At 39.6% G+C, this 24,294-nt stretch overlaps 1 protein-coding gene across 1 annotated transcript; it reads right to left on the bottom strand.

Moving 5' to 3' along the window:
- Positions 1–18,221: 18,221 nt before the first annotated feature.
- LOC133630460 (C-C chemokine receptor type 9-like) lies at positions 18,222–23,484 on the bottom strand. The gene is made up of 3 exons (XM_062022056.1): positions 23,375–23,484; positions 23,198–23,259; positions 18,222–19,274 (listed from the first exon to the last, which is right to left on the bottom strand). The coding sequence occupies exons 2-3, from the start codon at positions 23,252–23,254 to the stop codon at positions 18,222–18,224; spliced, it is 1,110 nt and encodes a 369-aa protein (XP_061878040.1). The 5' UTR covers positions 23,255–23,259; positions 23,375–23,484.
- Between the last annotated feature and the right edge of the window lie 810 nt (positions 23,485–24,294).

Here is a 24,294-nt window from a genome sequence, read left to right as displayed (position 1 = left end):
GCTTGTAGGCCCCATTTACACTGCACACCACATCAGATTTTTTTAGCCCTCAAGTAACACAGATCAGATTTTTTTTCGACCAGTCTAAACGCTCCAAAGTGCTTCAAATCTGATCTTTTCGCATCAGATTCAGGCCACATCAGAAGGTAGTCCACGTCCGATTGGAATCTGATATTTTCGGCAGTTTAAACGCAATGCGACCTGAATACGACCCTTATGTGACATTTTTTGTCAGGTTTAGGCGAGCTACGTCATTCGTGTGCGCAGGAAAGGTTCAGCCTGCCAGCAAAAGTGGATACTTCGTCACAACATCCAGTTTCGGTGAGCAAAGTTTATTTTCGACAGCCAAATTTTCAGTGCATCGCTAGTTAATAGTGCGCAAATAATATACTATATGTAATATATGTATATACAGTACAGGCCAAAAGTTTGGACACACCTTCTCATTCAATATGTTTTCTTTATTTTCATGACTATTTACATTGTAGATTGTCACTGAAGGCATCAAAACTATGAATGAACACATGTGGAGTTATGTACTTAACAAAAAAAGGTGAAATAACTGAACACATGGTTTATATTCTAGTTTCTTCAAAATAGCCACCCTTTGCTCTGATTACTGTTTTGCACACTCTTGGCATTCTCTCGATGAGCTTCAAGAGGTAGTCACCTGAAAGGGTTTTCACTTCGCAGGTGTCATAATTTTGATGCCTTCAGTGACAATATACAATGTAAATAGTCATGAAAATAAAGAAAACGCATTGAACTGGAAAGGTGTGTCCAAACTTTTGGCTTGTACTGTATATTTTCATTCCAAAGAAATTGCGGTTGTTGTGGTGGATTTGCTTACATGTGAGTTAAAAAATAAAGCTAACGTAGATCCACGCTGATGTCCGTGTCTCCTGTACTTCACAGCCATAAAAAGATTAGGACCCTCCCAAATATTTTACACTATATATACATATATATATATATATACACATATATATATATATATATATATATACACATATATATATATATATATATATATATATATATATATATATATATATATATATATATATATATATATATATATATATATATATATATATATATACACTAGGGTTGTACGGTGGCTTTACACCTAACATCCACTGTAATGATACCAAGTACAGCAGCGTATCTAGTCGATACTACTATGATGACATCAATATTTTTTGGCATTACAACATCTTCTTTTGTTTTTTTTAAATGTATTATATATTTATAAACTCAGGAAATATGTCCCTGGACACATGAGGACTTTGAATATGACCAATGTATGATCCTGTAACGACTTGGTATCGAATTGATACCCAAATTTGTGGTATCATCCAAAACTAATGTAAAGTATCAAACAACAGAAGAATAAGTGATTATTACATTTTAACAGAAGTGTAGATAGAACATGTTAAAAGAGAAAGTAAGCCGATATTAACAGTAAATGAACAAGTAGATTAATAATTCATTTTTTTCCGCTTGTCCTTAATAATTTTGACAAAATAATGGAATGGAAAATGACACAATATGTTACTGCATACGTCAGCAGCTAAATTAGGAGCCTTTGTTTGCTTACTTACTATTAAAAGACAAGATGTCTTGTATGTTCACTATTTTATTTTAGGACAAAATTGCAATAAGAAACATATGGTTAATGTACCATAAGATTTTTTGTTAAAATAAAGCCAATAATGCTATTTTTTGTGGTCCCCTTTATTTGGAAAAGTACAGAAAAAGAGTCGAAATAATTTTGGTACCAGTACCAAAACATTGGTATCGAGACAACACTAATTCATACATTGTATTATTTTAATTCATTTTCTCGTAAACCCCCCCCCCCCCCCCCCCCCCCCACTTATTTTCAAGGTGTGGCGACCATATCTATGGCGGCGACTTTTATTTTGTAGTAGTAGTAGCAACTTCCTTGTTCATTTACGGAATCTGGTCAACTTTCTTTGTTTTCACTTTATCGAACTGAGCATGCAAATGACGTCGAGACCACAGAGTCTGGTAAAGGGGGCGGTATGGCTCGGTTGTTAGAGCGGCCGTGCCAGCAACTTGAGGGTTCCAGGTTCGATCCCCGCTTCCGCCATCCTAATTATTGCCGTTGTGTCCTTGGGCAAGACACTTTACCCACCTGCTCCCAGTGCCACCCACACTGGTTTAAATGTAACTTAGATATTGGGTTTAACTATGTAAAAGTGCTTTGAGTCACTAGAGAAAAGCGCTATATAAATATAATTCACACTAATTGACACTTGCCGTGTAAACAGTCACCTGGAAAAATGTGTTCTTTCAAATTGATTTTTGAAAATTCCAATTTAGAATTGGGTAAGTTTGGAGAGCTTTTGGATAGCCCTGACTCAAGACAAGTGCAGGCACTAAAATAAACATATGATTAAATGAGCAGAGAACGTGAAGTGGATATCATTAGCGTGTTTTCTTTCATGCCCTGCTGGAGGTAGTTTGAGTGAACCATGATAGCATAAACGACTGATAAGGATGTTTGTCGCTTATTTTCAATCCCTCAGAAATAATAAAGGCAAAAAAACTGTAACCACTTGAGCAATTTAAGCAATTTCCCGTATGATAATGTCCCGTGGGGGTTTCATGTGGACTCCAAATGACGACATAATAACCCCCGCCCCTTATCAGGGTGGATTAAAAGGGAATAATCAAACAAGGGTTTGGAGCCTTGTGTGGTATGAATATGATTATCTAATGGCTGCCAATGGCAGGGCATGTTAATTCCAGCGTAACGCCAGACCTTTCCCAGACTATCTGCTGCCCCCGGCTCCTCTGAAGAGAGTAGTACTCCCTCGCTCGCCTTCAACTTGTGCTTTCACACCACAGAAGTCATTACAGCCGCCGTCTATCGCCACTGCAAAGCACGGGAGAACGATAAATCCTCCCTCGGCTTCTCCGATTGGAGCGCGTTGCTCTGCTAAATTCCACACAAAAGCACTCAAGGCAGTTATCAATATTATGATTTTTTTTTTGTCTCGCTGTGGCCTACAAAATGTGGGTCACTTTCATGCAAACTCAAATGAAACTTTGTCAAATCATATTACATAGTGGTGGCAAACTGGGACACAAAACTTTACAATAGCTTTAAACACTGTTTTTGCATTAATATTTCAACCACTACCAAGAAAACAAGACAGTATGACCTTTGACACCATCCGATATTCAGGATCAATATCATACAAATCAACAGAATTATCAGTCTGACACTGGCAAATATTACATAAAACCTAAAGTATAGATTGTAATGACTGCATACTGAAATAAACGTGGAAAAAAATAAAATAAATAGAAATAAAAATTACCAAAAAAAACCCCAAACAATAATAAATTAAATTAATTTAAATGTGAATAAAATAATATAAAACTAAACTAAAATAATACATTTAATTTAATTAAAATACATTGTAATTTCATTTTAAAACAATAATACAATTAAACTTGTTCACGAGTGAGGGAAAGATGGAGAAGGAAATCAGCCGGAGAATCGGAGCAGCTGGGGCAGTATTGCAGTCTCTCTGCCGCACTGTTGTGACGAAACGGGAGCTGAGCCAGAAGGCAAAGCTCTCGGTCTACCGAGCTATCTACATTCCTACTCTCACCTATGGTCATGAAGTGTGGGTAATGACCGAAAGAATAAGATCGCGGCTACAAGCGGCCGAAATGAGATTCCTCAGAAGGGTGGCTGGCATCTCCCTTAGAGATAGGGTGAGAAGTGCAGTCACCCGAGAGAGACTCGGAGTAGAGCCGCTGCTCCTTCGCTTGGAAAGGAGCCAGCTTAGGTGGTTCGGGCATCTCGTGCGGATGCCTCACGAGCGTCTCCCTAGGGAGGTCCTCGTTGCACGTCCCACTGGGAGGAGGCCCCGCGGCAGGCCAAGGACCAGATGGGGGGATTACATCTCCTCTCTGGCCTGGGAACGCTTCGGAATTCCCCAGGAGGAAGTCGCAAATGTTGCTCTGGAGAGGGAAGTCTGGGGGTCTTTGCTGGAGCTGCTGTCCCCGCGACCCGATTCCGGATAAGCGGTTGAAGATGGATGGATGGATGTCTACTGATGTGACCTTTGACCTCAGCTATGTCAACCATCTGGGGTGAGATATCACTAAAAATCAAGTGTCAAATGTCAGACTTAAAAATATGCCATAAAGTTGCAAAATCTGCACAAAATTGTCACTGGAGTAGAGACAAAAAGGACTAAGTCTATGTCCCCTGCAGTGGAAATTGGTGTTTTACATAGTAGGACTATGTGGAATGGACCAATGTGTGAATGGGGAGTGAATGAATGATGGGTTCTCACTTCTCTGTGAGCACTTTGAGTGTCTATAAGCGCTATATAAATCCAAACCATTGTTATTATTTCATTTATTTATTTATTTTCAAATATGTGTAACGCTCACAAAAGAAATCGGCCAAAGACAAATGTCCAATGTAGAGGACATATGACCAATCTTGCCATATCTTTGAAAACAACATGAGTCTGAATCTGAAACCTAAAGATGTGCCTAAAAAGTTGCAAAATTGGTACGACAATGTAACCAGGGTACTAAGTCTATGTCCTCTGCAGTGGACATTTGTGTTTTGTAATAATAGTGCTATTTTTATTCAGAAATGTGTCAGTCTAACAAAGGAAATAAACCAAATGCAGAGGACAAATTACCATCCTCGTCATGTCATCGAAAGCAACAGGAATCTAAATCTGAAACTTAAAAAATATGCCTTAAAGGCCTACTGAAATGAATTTTTTTTATTTAAACGGGGATAGCAGATCCATTCTATGTGTCATACTTGATCATTTCGCGATATTGCCATATTTTTGCTGAAAGGATTTAGTAGAGAACATTGACAATAAAATTTGCAACTTTTGGTCGCTGATAAAAAAAAGCCTTGCCTGTACCGGAAGTAGCGTGACGTCACAGGTTGAAGGGCTCCTCACATTTCCCAATTGTTTACACCAGCAGCGAGAGCGATTCGGACCGAGAAAGCGACGATCACCCCATTAATTTGAGCGAGGATGAAAGATTCGTGGATGAGGAACGTGAGAGTGAAGGACTAGAGTGCAGTGCAGGACGTATCTTTTTTCGCTCTGACCGTAACTTAGGTAAAAGGGCTCATTGGATTCCACACTTTCTCCTTTTTCTATTGTGGATCACGGATTTTTATTTTAAACCACCTCGGATACTACATCCTCTTGAAAATGAGAGTCGAGAACGTGAAATGGACATTCACAGTGACTTTTATCTCCACGACAATACATCGGTGAAGCACTTTAGCTACGGAGCTAACGTGATAGCATCGTGCTTAAATGCAGATAGAAACAAAATAAATAAGCCCCTGACTGGAAGGATAGACAGAAGATCAACAATACTACTATCAGGAGACACCGAACCAAACACTGAACCTGTAACTACACGGTTAATGCTGTGCCGCCTGTCGAAGCCTAGCAATGCTGTTGCTAACGACGCCATTGAAGCTAACTTAGCTACGGGAACTCGTCAGAGCTAAGATAAAAACATTAGCGCTCCACCTACGCCAGCCCTCATCTGCTCATCAACACCCGTGCTCACCTGCGTTCCAGCGATTGACGGCGCGACGAAGGACTTCACCCGATCATCGATGCGGTCTGCGGCTAGCGTCGGATAGCGCGTCTGCTATCCTCAAAGTCCTCCTGGTTGTGTTGCTGCAGCCAGCCGCTAATACACAGATCCCACCTACAGCTTTCTTCTTTGCAGTCTCCATTGTTCATTAAACAAATTGCAAAAGATTCACCAACACAGATGTCCAGAATACTGTGGAATTTTGCGATGAAAACAGAGCTGTTTGTATTGTGATACAATGTGTTCGAATACTTCCGTTTCAACCATTGACGTCACGCGCAAACGTCATCATACATAGACGTTTTCAACTGGAAGTTTCGGGGGAAATTTAAAATTGCACTTTATAAGTTAACCCGGCCGTATTGGCATGTGTTGCAATGTTAAGATTTCATCATTGATATATAAACTATCAGACTGCGTGGTCGTTAGTAGTGGGTTTCAGTAGGCCTTTAAAGTTCCAAAATTGATACAAAATTGTGACCCCTGCCGAAAAATCTGACAAAAGAAAGAGAGCAAAAACAAACAGAGGACGCTCTTTACAGTACTTTCTAAATCAACAGGAATCTTAAATCTAACACGAAAATAAATACAAGTTCTCAAATTGGTACAAAATTGACAAAAAAGGACTTTGCTGCAGACATCGTTCAAAATCATCTTGAGAAATATGCTTGTACAAGTTCAAATTTGCAACCAGAAACATTCTTAAAATCTATGTAATTCTTGTTTTTACTTGGAAGAAAACTCACTATATAATAAAACTATGATTGAAAAACAATGATAAGCAGGGCAGGGAAACTAATGTGATCATCTTGAGTCTGATAACATCATAAAGTAAAAGGTTTCCTCCTCTGACAGAAAAAAATGATCCTGAAAAGTCTGCGATGTCAAAATGTGAGCAATGGGATGACAATTCTTAAGCTAATTAAGGCCCTTTGGAGGCCATCTTGGTGTTTTGGATCTTGTGAAGCCTCCTGCCTGCGAAGTGTTTGAGCGTAACAACATTGTTTGACTCCATCAACACATACAGTAAATATCAAAGCTTCAGCTGTCAAGACGGTCTTGATTAGCAGCGCTTGATTAAACACCTTAGGTCCACACAGGTGGACGTCAGCGCACCCATTAGGCCCAATAACACTCCCTCAAACAAACAGTCACGTCCATCCTCATCCGACTCAGCATCCATACATCCTGAGAGCACGCGGGTCTCCCACAGGACACCGTTAACCAAGGAAAAAGACAAAAGAAAGAAAGTAATCATCAATATTTTATCAAACTACGTTCTGGTCCACATCAAAGCCGGCACAGTCCTCCAGGTAAGAGATGGCTCTTTTGTTTTGGAGGACTCAGGTAGAGCGTTCATTCGTCTCACGTCTCGCCTCTTCAGAACTTAGAAACGCTCCTGAGTCGTTCACGCTTTTCTTGCCGGGCCCGCACCGTATCCCCACTTATACTGAACTGAGCGTGATCACTTTATTATTTACTATTAATTATTAATCTCTTTCTTCTTGGCTGCTTCTTTTATCAGCCACTTGCCTCGGTCGTTTATGCAATTAATGTCATGATGGACGGTGCTACTGAAACGTCTGTTTCAAGCAGTTACAAAAGGTACTTAATTACATTTTAGTCATATAAATACAATTGGAAAAACACACTTACATCAACTTGTCACCTTGTTCATCCATCCATCAATTTTCTACCGCTTGTCCCTCTTGGGATGGAGCCGATCTCAGCTGCATTCGGGCGGAAGGCGGGGTACACCCTGGACAAGTCGCCACCTCATCGCAGGGCAACTTGTTCATACAAAGCAATAATAATAAGGTGATAATTTTTAAGAATAGAATAGAAAGTACTTTATTGATCCCTGGGGGAAATTCAGCATCACAGTTCGCTCACAATAGACAATAATAAATATAAATAAATAAATAATATAATATAATATATATAATATATATATAATATATGAATAACATAAATATATTCTACATATACTCTTATATATAATATATACAGTATATAATTATATATATAAAAAATATATAATTATGATTATATTATGCATTCAATAAAATTAAATCAAGTGAAATACGAACGGGTGCATCTCAGTAAATTATAATATTTCAGATTTCAGGAGTTCAATTCCGACAATTCTTATTTGCTTTTTATGAGCTATATTATCGAAATGGTTAATGAATCAAGAAACGCATTCATATTAACTTAAAAACACACCTGTTCAGCATTGCTTTTACCTCATGACTTTTTAAAACGTTCACATTTAATAATACATCAAATTGTAATATTTTAATCTTGCTTTCTGTATTTTTAATCTGCATTTGTTCTGTTTCCACACTTGTTCTTTTTAAAGCATCTTTGAGTTTCTGAAAAGCGCTCCATAAATAAAATGTATTATTACAATATATAAGAGTTTTAATTGAACTACTGCTGTCCCTTGCCACATGTTTACGGCTTTACTTTATCGCCATTTTCTAAGTATGTTTGGGCTAAAATGAAAATGTCTTTATAAACTACAAAATAATATTAGTACAGTAGTACTGGCCACTAGATGAGACCAAACCAATCAGAGCACACTATTCAGTAGCGTGGCCACTGATTGGCTCAGCCTCAGGAAGCATTAGAATTGGATTAAACAAGTGTAAAGGTACTATATGTGTGTTATTTCATGAATGGAGGCCTCTCATAATGTAAAAAAAAATGTATTTGGAATGTCCCAAACAGGCTTTTTATGCTGTAGCTATAAAGAAAAAATTACATTTAGAATGGATAATTGGTCACGAGCGTGGATGCAGCTTTACCAGCGTGACCCCAAGATGCAGCAGGCGGGAGGCAGATAGTGAGTAAAAATTTTTTTTTTTTTTAATATAGACAAAAGAAAACGCAATTAAGAGTGGAGAGAAACAAAAGAAGGGGAGTGCAAACGTAGTAGCAAAAGTCACAGGAATTATTTTGTTAAGGGAACAACACGTGCAAGTCTGATTGGCAACTGATTGGCAACCGGGTGCAGGTGTGTCCCGGTTACCAATCAGGCAGCAGGTGTGGACTCTTGTGCACTGCACAAGGAAGTGAATATACAAAATAAGGGCACAGGACAGGAACTAAAATACCACACACAGAGAAAAAGCAAACAAGTCCAACAATTTCAATAATTCCGGTTAGGCCCGGAACCAATTAACAGTGATAAATGAGGGATTATTTAACTGAAATAAATGTATTGAGTTACGTATAATTCTTTACATAATATGAAATCATATATCATTCTATAATAGTTGTATAGCACCATGTTAAGATCCATGTAATGACTAAAGGTTTAAAATTGTCTAAAACATTTTTGTGCAGCGTTTCTATAATATCATATGTCAGGGGTCCCCAACCTTTTTTGCACCAGGGACCGGTTTAATGTAGGCATTACTTTCATGGACCGGCCTTCCACGTGTGGCAGAAAGATATAGCAAATAAGTGCATGAAAAATACATATCGGGTACATGAAAAAACTCACCATAACATTCAATTAGTGGGAGCACCTGGCCTTTTCCCTTTGCAAAAAAAGCTCTCCATAGACTTTTGTTTTTTGCTCATTTTTGCTAGTAGTACGCTTTGTTTTGGCTTTAGTATCTGATGGGTTATAGGTGAGGTAAAAGCATCGATATATAAGAAAGCTAGAAATACTTGACATTAGTTCTAATATATTTTTGTGGGTTATTATTTCCATTCTAAAAGTTATGTATTCATATTTTGTGCAATATTTCATACGTAGATACACTAATGTTAGCTTTTTTGATCCAATTTTCCATGAGTAAATACATCCTGTTATTGCTAACTACTTATGTAATAGGACGATGTGCAATAATACCAGCATTATAACTTATTAGGCCAAAGGAGATGTGTATTTTTTTCCTTCAGCACAATTATAATATGCAACAATTTAGTACTTCTCCATCTGCCTTATGCTAGGCTGACCATATTCTGAAATCCCAAAAAGAGGACACATATGTGCGTGCCAAGGCAAGCAGCACGCCAAGGCCGGGACTAGGTGAAAATTTGCCAATGATACTTGAACTTGCTTTATAAATAATATATTTATTTAAATAATGCATTTTTTCTCCTATGTTGACAGCAGTGTTGGCGCTAGGAATTTTCAAAATGGGGCCCCATCAAGTCATAAAAATGGGGTCCCACAGTAAATTTTTGGGGTCCCACTTTTTTGTAAGCGTTTTGAAAACAAATGATAAACGTATGCATTGTCCTGTTATATCTCACATTCTATATTGTGTTTTGGAAAAAGGTTGTCGTAAACGTTACTTAATTCATTAAAAGAAATAATAAAAAAAGAAGACAAATTTGTATGCATATGTAAATGTATTCAGTTATAAACATTCATTCACTTTCTTCTTTCCTTCATGGATCTAAACTTTACCGCTGCTGGTAGTTTTTTCTATGTTTTTATTCAATAAGTTGTAGGTGTATTTATTTCAGTATAAAAGTGTAAGGGGGGTTAAGGGGTTGTGGGGGGTGTATATTGTAGCGTCCCGGAAGAGTTAGTGCTGCAAGGGGTTCTGGGTATTTGTTCTGTTGTGTTTATGTTGTGTTACGGTGCGGATGTTCTCCCGAAATGTGTTTGTCATTCTTGTTTGGTGTGGGTTCACAGTGTGGTGCATATTTGTAACAGTGTTAAAGTTGTTTATATGGCTACCCTCACTGTGACCTGTATGGCTGTTGATCAAGTATGCCTTGCATTCACTTGTGAGTGTGAAAGGCCGTAGATATTATGTGACTGGGCCGGCACGCAAAGGCAGTGCTTTTAAGGCACGCTCTCAATATTGTTGTCTGGGTGGAAATCGGGAGAATGGGTGCCCCGGGAGATTTTCGGGAGGGGCACTGAAATTCGGGAGTCTTCCGAGAAAATCGGGAGGGTTGGCAAGTATGTCAATCAATCCGCTCTCTCTCTGTCTCTCTCTGTGTCTGCCCCTCCCTCACGAATGCTGCTGTGTGCGCACACTTTCCACAATTTGTTTTGTTTTCAACCCCTTCTTAATCCTGGACGTACTTTGAAAATACACGCAACCCTGACTCAAAATGCCGGACATTTGAGGCATTTAAAGAAACCCCGCCCGGACAGCCCCGCAAAAGAGGATATGTCCGGGGAAAAGAGGACGTATGGCAGGGGTGTCCAAACTATTTCCACTGAGGGCCGCACACAGAAAACATTTTTTTTTTTTAGCCTTTAGGGCTTCCGGGGACCATAAAGGGTCTCAGTCATTAAAATGTTAAAAATAAGTCAAATTATTATTATTTTTTATTTAACGCTTACAGTAAATGTCTATATCAACTTCAGGTTGATATAGAGTAAAAAAAAAAAAAAGGTTTTATGCCTTCTCTGTCAAAGACAACTTTGTTTTTTATAGTAAAACTGAAATATGCAGTATTTAGTATTAGAGCCTTAAAAGATCAATAATGCAGGACACCATTGATTTTAATTATTTAATATTTTTGAGTAATCACAGTGAAAAGTTAAATAAAATCCTACTAAATATATTTGGGATCCAAAAGGTCCCCCACTCATAAAGTGATACATTTTTATTAGTTTTTTTTTTACTTTTAACACTTAAATTACGAGATCAACTTCAGATATATCTGTCGATTTTACGTTTGAACTATTATTTTGTTTGTTTTATGCTCCTTTGTCAAATAAAACTTTGATGTTTTTATATGGCAACCACACAATATATGCAATATTTTTTCCACATAAAACATTTTAAAGTGATATTTTTTAAGTAATAATTCATTATAACATAGATTTTTAGTCTTTTTTTTTTTTAGCAATGGCAAAAAAAAGAAAAATAAACAAAGACAAGAGAAAAAAACAGCCTGCATGGCAGCTTTGTGTCAACATTGCAACTTTTTCTTGTTAGATTTCACCTCATTCCACTTTTTTTAAATGTTTTTTAAAATTTTTGCAATATTATCAATTTTGCTATTTTTGCAGAATGTATGGCGGACCAGTAAACAATTAGCTGCGGGCCGCAAATGGCCCCCGGGCCGCACTTTGGACTCCCCTGACGTATGGTCAGTCTACCTTATGCACATTAACTCCTATGGTCACTTTGTTCCTGATCTACCCTGATCTTAGGTCATCAACCTAGCTAGATGGAACCTAGCTTTTGGCTACGATTTGCCACCTTTACATTTGATATGTTTATTTATGTGCATTGTCCCATGTGACAAAGGTGTAACAAATATAGCAAATGGCTTCCTATTAGGAGATGTATAATACATATATAAACAAGCTTGTTAGTGTGTCTGGTGGGACTGGCCAAAGTTAAGTAGGAGAAAATGGTTATAAATTATTTAATGTCTCTGTGCGGCCCGGTAGCAAATGCGTCACAGACCGGTGGCGGTCCTCGGACCGGTGGTTGGGGACCACTGGTATATGTCACATAAAAGAGGAAACAAGATGGCTTATTTTTCCCTACAACGAATAGCGCTCTGGCTCCATTAGGTTGTATTTGACTTATTTTTGTACTAGATTTGTGGCCCGTACATTTTGGACGTTCGACGACACCGACCGCCACGGCCCCTCATAGATCTGCTGCTGTCACCGGGCAGACGTGGACAGTGACTAACGACAAACACACACGCTCCGTCACACACTTATCTGCCAACGGCTGACATCAAATGGAAACGTCTCTCATCCTCCGTGCCTGGGAGCCCAGTTGAAATACTAACATGGTGGGGGGAGAAAGATGGTGGCTGATAGGACTGCAGCCATGTTTGGGAAAACCATTTTCTGCAAATTGCGATGCTTTTTATTTCATTGTATGCTTACATGATACTAGTCTATATTGTTGGTAAAGGTTGTTTTGTGGCAGTGGGACCGCTCCAAGTCCAAGAGGTCACAAGAGCCTCCCTATTAGTCATGTAGGCGTCACTACGCTCACATGCAGTACACAATTCCCTCTACCGTCGTGGAAAGATGGATGGCATGTTCCCAAACTACAGGTGCTGCTCTACTTGGGAGTATTTCCCATTTCTGCCCACACTCCTCTCCCTGGTGGTGATTAAACAAAGAGTAGGTACAGCTGTGTATTAGTGCATTCCTTTAAAAGGCGTGCAATCCATCAGACTAATTGAGGACTTTCTAGGAGGTGAAGCTCGCCATGCAGTTCCCACAGTAATCGCTAGAGGGCGCACCTCTCGCTCTTTCTATCCGGACGGTAATGTGTGCTTTTATGCGCAAGCTACGCCACCTTGCGGTAATGGCGCAGTACACCACCAGCAAAGTTGATCAATTAAGAATGTGCACGTGAGACGGTTACGTTAACCCAGGGGTCGGCAACCCAAAATGTTGAAAGAGCCATATTGGACCAAAAATTAAAAATAAAAATCTGTCTGGAGCCACAAAAAATGTAAAGTCTTATATAAGTGTTATAATGAAGGCAACGCATGATGTAAGTGTCTATATTAGCTATATTAGCCTACTATCAAAATTACTTTTAAAATCTTATGTAAGTGTTATAATGAAGACAGCACATGATGTAAGTGTCTATATTAGTTATATTAGCCTACTATCAAAATGACTTTAAAAATATTATATAACTGTTATGATGAAACATGCACCTGGGGATAGGCTGATTGGCAACACTAAATTGGCCCTGGTGTGTGAATGTGAGTGTGAATGTTGTCTGTCTATCTGTGTTGGCCCTGCGATGAGGTGGCAACTTGTCCAGAGTGTACCCCGCCTTCCGCCCGATTGTAGCTGAGATAGGCTCCAGCGCCCCCCGCGACCCCGAAGGGAATAAGCGGTAGAAAATGGATGGATGGATGGATGTTATAATGAAGGCAACACATGATGTAAGTGTCTATATTAGCTATTTTAGCCTACTATCAAAATGACTTTAAAAGTCTTATATAAGTGTTACAATGAAGACAACACATGATGTGTCTATATTAGCTATTCTAGCCTACTATCAAAATGACTTTAAAAATCTTATATAAGTGTTATAATGAAGATAACACATGATGTAAGTGTCTATGTTAGCTTACTATCAAAATGACTTTGAAAGTCTTACATAAGTGTTATAATGAAGACAACACGTGATGTAAGTGTCTATATTAGCTATATTAGCCTACTATCAAAATGACTTTAAAAGTCTTAAATAAGTGTTATAATGAAGACAACACATGATGTGTCTATATTAGCCTACTATCAAAATGACTTTAAAAGTCTTATATAAGTGTTATAATGAATTAAGGGACGGCGTGGCAAAGTTGGTAGAGTGGCTGTGCCAGCAATCGGAGTGTTGCTGGTTACTGGGGTTCAATTCCCACCTTCTACCTTCCTAGTCACGTCCGTTGTGTCCTTGGGCAAGACACTTCACCCTTTGCCTCTGATGGCTGCTGGTTAGCGCCTTGCATGGCAGCTCCCGCCATCAGTGTGTGAATGTGTGTGTGAATGGGTAAATGTGGAAATACTGTCAAAGCGCTTTGAGTACCTTGAAGGTAGAAAAGCGCTGTACAAGTACAACCCATTTATCATTTATCATTTATGAAGACAACACATGATGTAAGTGTCTACATTAGCTATAATAGCCTACTATCAAAATGACTTTAAAAGTCTTATTATATAAGTGTTATAATGAAGACAACATATGATGTGTCTATATTAGCTATATTAGCCTACTATCAAAATGTCTTTAAAAATATTATATAAGTGTTATAGTAAAGACAACACATGATATTAGTGTCTATATTAGCTATAATAGCCTACTATCAAAATGACTTTAAAAGTCTTATATAAGTGTTATAATGAAGGCAACACATGATGTAAGTGTCTATATTAGCTATAATAGCCTACTATCAAAATGACTATGTGTCGCAGGCTGAAGCAAATCTTCGTTGACAGAAATTTTGAAATGTAATATTTATTCTACACATTTTTACAACATTGGAAAACATTACTAAAACGGAGGCTTTTCAGAGGGTGAGATAACTCCTGGAAATTACTGGCTTAGAATGGCTAAAGGTAAAGATGTGTGTGTCCAAGTTGAGAGAAATGGAAACTGCAAATAAAATGACCTCAAATATACAATACCTCAAATACGAGGCATAATGATGCATTGTGTCCATTCAGCTAGCCTAAATAGCACGTTAGCTTGCAGTCATGCACTGACCAAATATGTCAGTTTAGCACTCCAACAAGTCAATAACATCAACAAAGCTCAGCTTTGTGCACTCACGCACAGTATAAAACATTTGGTGGACAAAATGAGACAAAGAAAGAGTGGCATAAAACATGTTTCTGTGGCAGCATCAAGGAAAGTTGTACATGTAAACAAAACTACAGTGCGTTTAAGGAGTTCCGAAATTAGTAGGACAAAATGGCGCTTGCCAAATCTTCCCATCAGTGAAGCATGTTTAATGCAAACACTGTGATTTCTAACAATTAAGAAGGTTTGTGTCATATTTGTCCTCCTACAAAAAACATATTAAAACAAAAAATATATTTTTTTCCTCATCTTTTTCCATTTTCATACATTCTTGAAAAAGCTCCAGGGAGCCACTAGGGCGGCGATAAAAGGGGCGCTTGTGGCTCGAGAGCCGCGCGTTGCAGACCCCCGCGTTAACCATCTTGAAAAGTGCAAAAAAAACCTCTCAAGTGGGGATGCGGTGCAATTTTACACCAACCACAATATTTTGTCAGCATATATTTGATCACGTCATGAGATTTATGTTTAATCAACAATTTTTACCACAAGACGCAGTCTTATTTTTGCACAGTTTTGTGTTTATCTGTTTACAATAGGCCCAATAAAAAAGGTTGTATCAAAAATTCTGCCTTTCATATTTAAGTGAATAATGATAAATTATGTCAGTATTTAAATCATGTTCCGACCTCTTATATTGAATTAGTTAAATAACAAATCTAATAACAAGATAACAATAAAATGAAACACTTAAAATATTTTAGGGGGGTTTGAGAATAAGATAAATAGTAAAGATAATAACACTCACTTTTAAATGAGGCTTAGCATGTATAAGGGGGTCCAAACGTTCCCTGTGAAAAATCAAAGAATGCAGGGAGCCACATTATAATAAAATACGCATTTAGTGTTATTATTATCTTTTTCTCTTTATATTGTGTCTGTTTTTCCCATTTTCGCAGATATTTTTTTTTACATGTATTTTGTTTCTACAGTCATTAAGTTTAGTCTTTTCTTTACTTGGGGCCAGTTTTCTTAATGTTTCCAATGTGGTCCAATTCCAATGTGCCACAGACTAATAAAAAACAAGTTACACAAATGGCCGTACTTTGGACCCCACTGTACTGTATGGCTATTATTGTGGATGTGGTATTGGTCAAGTAACAGTGTATGTCAAACATTTTAGTCATGAGACAAAAATCTAAACATTTTGCAAGAGGATATGACCATTTTCTTTTTACTGTTCCTCCTTTTTTTAAGAGACGTGACAGGCACTTCCTAGTTCACGAGGGATACGACTCATAGCGGCAGTATGTTACTCTTGCATGACTATAATTACATTAGTGCCAGAAAAGAGCATAAAGTGCTGGACACTTACAAGTGAGACTGTCAGGGTCTTCGGGGGTTGTTTTGTCAACTTCCTGTCGTGAGAAGTAACGGCAGCATTCAGTGTAAGTTCTCACGGTCTCTCACCTGTATCCCACAGGTAGCTGCACCAGTCTGCGGCCTACCACAGGAGCACATGAGGTTCTTTCAAGGTCTCGTGCTGCAAACTTTTCTTCATCATGGTACACACTTGCACGCTTTTCTTGCACCACGCACACGTCACTGGCAAACAAACCCACCAGGCCCATGTGACACTGATTTTTGGGAGGGTTGACAGGTATGCACCAGAGTCCCACCACCAGCCAAAGGACACCAACACTCTTACCTGGTAATTACGCACCTTATGCGAGACTCTGCTTTGATGAGAGACAGCAGAACGTTAGTAAAGATATTTCTTTTAATGCTGTTGGTGTCTAAAAATATCAAATTCTGTCTTTTACTGTGGTTGGAAAATGACGTCAAAAAGGCATGATACAGTATTTACACTCATTTACATTATATACAAGCTTTGCAACTTTAGGTTGTCATTTGCGGTTCCCCTGAAAGTGCATGCATTTTAACGGCAAAGTACTGGTATCAGATCTTGAGAACCAACATCCTCTGCAGTGGACATTTGTTTTTGGATATGGTTACACATATCCGGAAAGAAAACATTTTATAAAAGGTGAAACTCAAAAAATAGAATAGAATATTGTGCAAAAGTCCATTCATGTCAGCAATTCGACTTCACATTTGAAACTTATATGTGATATACACTTTTTACATGTAAAGTAAAATATGTCAAGGCTTTATTTCTTATAATTTTGATGGTCATAGCTTAGTTTTTGAAAACCCCACATTCTAAGATTTTCATAAGATACAAGCCATAATCATCAAAATGATATCAAAAGAAGGCTTAAAGTATCCTGAGTTGCATGTTATGAGCCTATGTCATATATTAGTTTCATCTTGTATATTTAATTGCTAGAATAAACTAACCATTGCACGATATTCCATTTTTTTTTGTTTTACCTGTATAGCACAAATGGGAGGTGTGTATCGTTCTCTCTACATCAGGGGTGTCAAACGTACGGCCCGAGGGATGAGTTTGCTAAGTATAAAAATGAGCCAGAATTTTTGAATGAAAGAAACTGCTGTTCTAATGTGTCCACTAGATGTTGCAATAGCAATTATTTGTATCTTTGTAGATGCTAGATATGTAAAAAAAAAAAAATCAAAAATAAAACACGATGTTGGTGCATCAGCCGAGGAAAATGACCAAACTACATAAATAACATGCTGTAATTTGATTTTGATATTATTTTTTTATCTTGATAGATTGAAAATTAACACCAATGTGTTGACTGATGAACATTATCATATAATTAATTCAGAAAGTATAAATAACGACAAATAAAGATAGAATACTATTAACCGCAACATGTAAGAATAAAAAAAAAACAACGACATTATGATTTGTACATTTTCAGAATGTGCTTGTTCTATTTTTAAACAAAGAAAAAAATCTGAAGTTGTCTTTATTTAAGTTAAAGTTAAGTTAAGTTAAAGTACCAATGATTGTCACACACACACTAGGTGTGGTGAAATTTGTCCTCTGCATTTGACCCATCCCCTTGATCACCCCCTGGGAGGTGAGGGGAGCAGTGGGCAGCAGTGGGCAGCAGCGGTGCCGTGCCCGGGAATCATTTTTGGTGATTTAACCCCCAATTCCAACCCTTGATGCTGAGTGCCACGCAGGGAGGTAATGGGTCCCATTTTTATAGTCTTTGGTATGACTCGGCCGGGGTTTGAACTCACAACCTACCGATCTCAGGGCGGACACTCTAACCACTAGGCCACTGAGTAGGTTTTTTAAGTTATCGTGCCGTGATTTTACCAGTCCGACCCACTTGGGAGTAGATTTTTCTCCATGTGGCCCCGATCTAAAATGACTTTGACACCCCTGCTCTACATGAACGATACCAACCTTTTGACAACAGGGACCTATAAAGAAAGCGCAGGTGTGGTTTCAGTGTCAGTCATGACCGACGGGCGTTTAGGAACCGCTTGGACTTTGCAGAGTCCCCGTTTCCTTAGTCCACCAGCGCACATCTTGACCATACTCATGAGGTCCTGCCTGAAGCGCACACCGACAAAGACGTACAAGAAAGGGTTCAAGCAGGCGTGGGTGTATGCCAGGCTCTTTGCGATCTGACCGGCCACGTCGAAGCGCTTCACGACGCTGCACTCCGTGATGGTGGTGTTGGCGGCCTGCGAGGCCTCCATCATCAGCAGGCTGTTGTGCGGCAGTTGGGAGACGACGAACACAAAGACCACGATGAAGATGACGCGCAGGGCTTTGTGCTTTTCAAAGTTCCTGGCCTGCAGGAGCGTGCGAATGATGACGGAGTAGCAGAAGATCATGACAAGGAGAGGGACGAAGAAGCCCATGCAGATCTGCAGGGACAGCACTAAGATCTTTGTGCGGTTGTTTATGTTGTTCCAGTAAAGCAGAACACAGAAGGACGACCCGCTTAGGTCCGTCTTCACCTGGGCGAAGAGAAACTCAGGCAAGGCAAAGAGAATGGAGACCGACCACACGACCACGCAGGCCAGTTTACTGTAGAAGAGACGCTTTTTCTTCCAGTTCTGAGCCTTTGTGACCTGCACGATGGCGATGTAGCGGTCCACGCTGATGCACATGAGCAGGAACATGCTGCTGAAGAAGTTGATCCTGTAGACGGCGGACACCACTTTGCAGAGACTGACGCCAAAGTCCCATCCTTTGGTGGCATCCATCGCCCAGAAGGGCAGCGTGCACAGGAAGAGGAGGTCAGCCACGGCGAGGTTGAGCAGATAGACGTCGGTCATGGTTTTGAGGCGGTTGCGCACCGTGGTGTAGATCCAGACCACCATGAGGTTTCCCAGGGCACCCAGCACAAAGATGGTCCAGAAAAGGGGGGGTTCATACCACCCGCGAAACTGTCGGACCCAACTTCTGTCACACATGCCGGTGGTCTCAGTAGGGTCTGTGTCATAGTAGTCCGGGTAATAATCCTGCAAAACAAACAAAAGAGGCATTTAGACGGGCAATGAGTTGTCACTCGCCAGACCCGAGGTTCCCAGTGGTTGGGAAACAATGCGCTATAGGGTTGTGCGAACAGTTAGCACCTCCTTTGGACACAGAAAGGTACAAACACCGTTTCCATATGAGTTGGGAAATTGTGTTAGATGTAAATATAAACGGAATACATCCATCCATCCATCCATTTTCTACCGCTTATTCCCTTCGGGGTCGCGGGGGGCGCTGGAGCCTATCTCAGCTACAATCCGGCGGAAGGCGGGGTACACCCTGGACAAGTCGCCACCTCATCGCAGGGCCAACACAGATAGACAGACAACATTCACACTCACATTCACACACTAGGGCCAATTTAGTGTTGCCAATCAACCTATCCCCAGGTCAATGATATGCAAATCCTTTTCAGCCCATATTCAATTGAATGCACTACAAAGACAAGATATTTGATGTTCAAACTCAAACTTTATTTTTTTTTGCAAATAATAATTAACTTTTAATTTCATGGCTGCAACACGTGCCAAAGTAGTTGGGAAAGGGCATGTTCACCACTGTGTTACATGGCCTTTCCTTTTAACAACACTCTTTGGGAACTGAGGAGACACATTTTTTAAGCTTCTCAGGTGGAATTTTTTCCCATTCTTGCTTGATGTACAGCTTAAGTTGTTCAACAGTCCCGGGGTCTCCGTTGTGGTATTTTAGGCTTCATAATGCGCCACACATTTTCAATGGGAGACAGGTCTGGACTACAGACAGGCCAGTCTAGTACCCGCACTCTTTTACTATGAAGTCACGTTAATGTAACACGTGGCTTGGCATTGTCTTGCTGAAATAAGCAGGGGCGTCCATGGTAACGTTGCTTGGATGGCAACATATGTTGCTCCAAAACCTGTATGTACCTTTTAGCATTAATGGCGCCTTCACAGATGTGTAAGTTACCCAAGTCTTGGGCATTAATACACCCCCATACCATCACAGATGCTGGCTTTTCAACTTTGCGCCTATAACAATCCGGATGGTTCTTTTCCTCTTTGGTCCGGAGGACACGACGTTCACAGTTTCCAAAAACAATTTGAAATGTGGACTCGTCAGACCACAGAACACTTTTCCACTTTGTATCAGGCCATCTTAGATGAGCTCAGGCCCAGCGAAGCCGACGGCGTTTCTGGGTGTTGTTGATAAACGGTTTTCGCCTTGCATAGGAGAGTTTTAACTTGCACTTACAGATGTAGCGACCAACTGTAGTTACTGACAGTGGGTTTCTGAAGTGTTCCTGAGCCCATGTGGTGATATCCTTTACACACTGATGTCGCTTGTTGATGCAGTACAGCCTGAGGGATCAAAGGTCACGGGCTTAGCTGCTTACGTGCAGTTATTTCTCCAGATTCTCTGAACCCTTTGATGATATTACGGACCGTAGCTGGTGAAATCCCTAAATTCCTTGCAATAGCTGGTTGAGAAAGGTTTTTTTTAAACTGTTCAACAATTTGCTCATGCATTTGTTGACAAAGTGGTGACCCTCGCCCCATCCTTGTTTGTGAATGACTGAGCATTTCATGGGATCTACTTTTATACCCAATCATGGCACCCACCTGTTCCCAATTTGACTGTTCACCTGTGGGATGTTCCAAATAAGTGTTTTGATGAGCATTCCTCAACTTTATCAGTATTTATGGCATACTTGCCAACCTTGAGACCTCCGATATCGGGAGGTGTGTGTGTGTGTGTGTGTGTGTGTGTGTGTGTGTGTGTGTGTGTGTGTGTGTGTGTGTGTGTGTGTGTGTGTGTGTGTGTGTGTGTAAAATATATATATATATATATATATATATATATATATATATATATATATATATATATATATATATATATATATATATATATATATATATATATATATATATTTATTATACATATAAATAAAATAAATACTTGAATTTTAGTGTTCCGGAGGCTATCCAGTAGATGGCAGCATTGTCCTGTTTAACTTCTCCGTTCATGAATGAGTATATCATTTCGGCCACCGTGTTCAATGGAGAAGTCTGTTCTACAAAATGTACAGGCAACATACATACCCCTTCCCCTTCGAACTGTCCTGGGTGAACTGAAATTCTTGTTTCCATTCGTTTTGGAACTTGCAAGCGTATTTCTTCATCTTGCTCGTCGACGGCGTCGCCATGTCTGTAACTTCCTCGTTCTTCTGCTTCGTCTCCTTGTTGTGTGCGCAGTTGTGCACTCTACTCTCTAAAAGCCGTAGATGTTATGACGTCATTGGGCAGGCAAGCTGCTTATATTGTGGGAAAGCGGACGTGAGAACAGGCTGTCCCCACTCAGGTCCACATTGAACTGGAGGGGGCGTGGCCTCCAGCTCCGGCTGAATACCGGGAGTTTGTCGGGAGAACATTTCTGCCGGGAGGTTATTGGGAGAGGCGCTGAATACCGGGAGTCTCCCGTTAAAAACGGGAGTGTTGGCAAGTATGATTTATGGCCACCTTTCCTAACTTCTTTGTCACGTGTTGCTGGCATCAAATTCTAAAGTTAATGATTATTTGCAAAAAAAAAATGTTTATCAGTTTGAACATCAAATATGTTGTCTTTCTAGCATATTCAACTGAATATGGGTTGAAAATTATTTGCAAATCATTGTATTCCGTTTATATTTACATCTAACACAATTTCCCAACTCATATGGAAACGGGGTTATCATCAAAACTGGAGGACGCCCGGTGGGATACGTTGTGGTTGTCTCCAACTCTCTGTTACCTTTCTGTATATAGGACCTGTATGTCTATTTCTCACATATTTTCATTTCCTGCCTGGCATGTTCTTATTGTTTTTTCCGTCCTTGCAAGCCACCTGCTGCTACAGTTTCAAAAGACACAGGCTCCTTGCAGAGCTACGGTTAACGCGACATCAAACACTCACACACGCACACACACACACGTAAACCATAGCGACTTGAGGGACTGCGTCTTGTCAGGCAGGTGTTGTGTTTATCTGGAGAAACCACACGGCTGCATGCACAACTTCCTGCTGCTATCCAAGGTGTGGGCGGGCGGGCGCTAAACGATCCACAGGGTGGGTGGGGATGGTCGTGGTCTCTGGTTAGGGGCCCGTACGTTTAGATGGGGCCAGAGATAGAGAGTATAGTAGAAAGAAACTGTTTGTTGTTTACTATTACCACAGCCTGAGTAAACCAAACACATTGTACCTTGTTCTAATTTTCGGGTACAATTAGGGAGTGTCACCTTTCAGTTACCTCAGAGACCAGTAACTATAACCTTGTGGGGTACAAATTGGGTATTTTGCTGTATATGTCTATTCATAGAACTGTAAAAAGTAATATGTTTCGAGTTTTTTACATTGCAGTTCAACCAATCAGATCAATGATTCCACCCACCGCCTCTTTTTTGGTAGAGTGTTACAGATTATTTTAGCTTTTGCTGAAATACCATAAAATTAAATAAAAAAATACTACTGTGTATATTACATCAGTTTTGAAATACAAATCAAGGAATTAAATAATTACATTTAATAGTTTTATTTATATCATATTTTACAATATTACAATAATAAATTAATGGACAAGTGTATACATTGTTTAATATTTTTTCCTGAAATATCTATTTGATTTTATATTAACCGAATTGATGATTTCACATAATTTTGGCACATAAAAAATCATATTAAGTTTTAATGACCTTTCACAGTAAACAGTTGCAATGACATTAAATAGGACCACAATCAGCTGTGTGAAGTCCCATTTAAGTACATTTGTGAATCTATTAAGATAGATCTTTTTCTATTATCTTTGTTGTATTGAGAGTATAGTAGCTGTTTTTCTGTTTTTGCATGATTTCCTCCAACAAATGTGAACTTATATTCTTAAAAGAATAATACTCACAGTGACAAAGTCATCAGTTGTTTCAGTCATGGTTGTTGAATGAATGAGATGCTCCATGTTGCCTACAATGAGAAAAAAGTTGCTGTTACAAGAAAATAAACCTCAATGCATGATTTTTTTTTTAAATAATGTGCCATTGTCGTTGTATTGTTGTGCTAAGAGAGATAAGAGACTTACCCTGTGGGGGGAGGTACAAGCTCTGATGTGATGCACCGCTCTTCTTCCTTTGTGCGAATGAGCGCGACTCATCCTCTCAGCTCTTTTGGTTCCTCGCCCAACCACGAAATCACGTGCTGATCATTCCAACTCTGTGTCAACTGACAGCGAGATCAAGGCACGACCCCTCATGCTGCATCTTGCCCAAATTCTCAACAAAACATGATCCGTGGACCCTGTCATGCCACTGAGTCACATGGCTATCAAGACTGGTCCCAAAACAATCCCCCTAACAGATGCTGAAGTTTCATTTTTAAAAAAAAGAAACCTTTGTGTACACAGGTGGAGCACTCATCGTCGGACGCGACTGATGCGTGAAACCCAAAACCTTTAGGTGTGATTAAAGAGGGCAGAAGCTACTTCTTAACAGCTGTTTAAAATGTCTTTGAAAGTGACATGGATGTGTAATTTAACGCCACCTTCACTGTCAGTCGTATGATCAATGATGGATGGCTGGGATACACCTGCGCTGGCGCTTTCATTGTCATCAAACTGTATTTCACGGGTTAAGCTCTTAGGCCATGTCCACACGAACACAGAAACTTAATAAACGCATACTTATCTCTGCGTTTAGGCCTCTTGTCCACACGCAGACGCATACTTTTTGTCTTTAAAAACGCAGACTTTTATTTTAGAGTGTGGTAGACGGTATATCAGGCAGTTAGTTCGAGCGGTCGTTGTGTTTGTAAAATACACTGACCGAACCTATTACCTACACCTGCTCAGTATGATGGGATCCAATTCGTCATAACAACACACTTTTGACTGGAATTGTTAGGAATATTGTGCGGTTTTATTAGGTGCTGCTTATGTTCTCATCCTTACGTCCAAATAGGTTAAGCAGTATGGTGCAGTGCAGTTTTTAACCAGAATTTGTCACC

Source organism: Entelurus aequoreus, linkage group LG15 (assembly GCF_033978785.1).
Source record: "Entelurus aequoreus isolate RoL-2023_Sb linkage group LG15, RoL_Eaeq_v1.1, whole genome shotgun sequence".
In the NCBI taxonomy this organism is placed as follows: Eukaryota; Metazoa; Chordata; class Actinopteri; order Syngnathiformes; family Syngnathidae; genus Entelurus; species Entelurus aequoreus.
This window is presented reverse-complemented; position numbering and strand designations above follow the sequence as displayed.

Coding starts and splice junctions, on each gene's coding strand:
- LOC133630460 (XM_062022056.1), bottom strand. CDS start 23,254: ATGGAGCATCTCATTCATTCAACAACCATGACTGAAACAACTGATGAC. Junction 19,275..23,197: donor CAACTGATGACTTTGTCACT/GTGAGTATTATT, acceptor TTTGTTTTGCAG/GATTATTACCCGGACTACTA.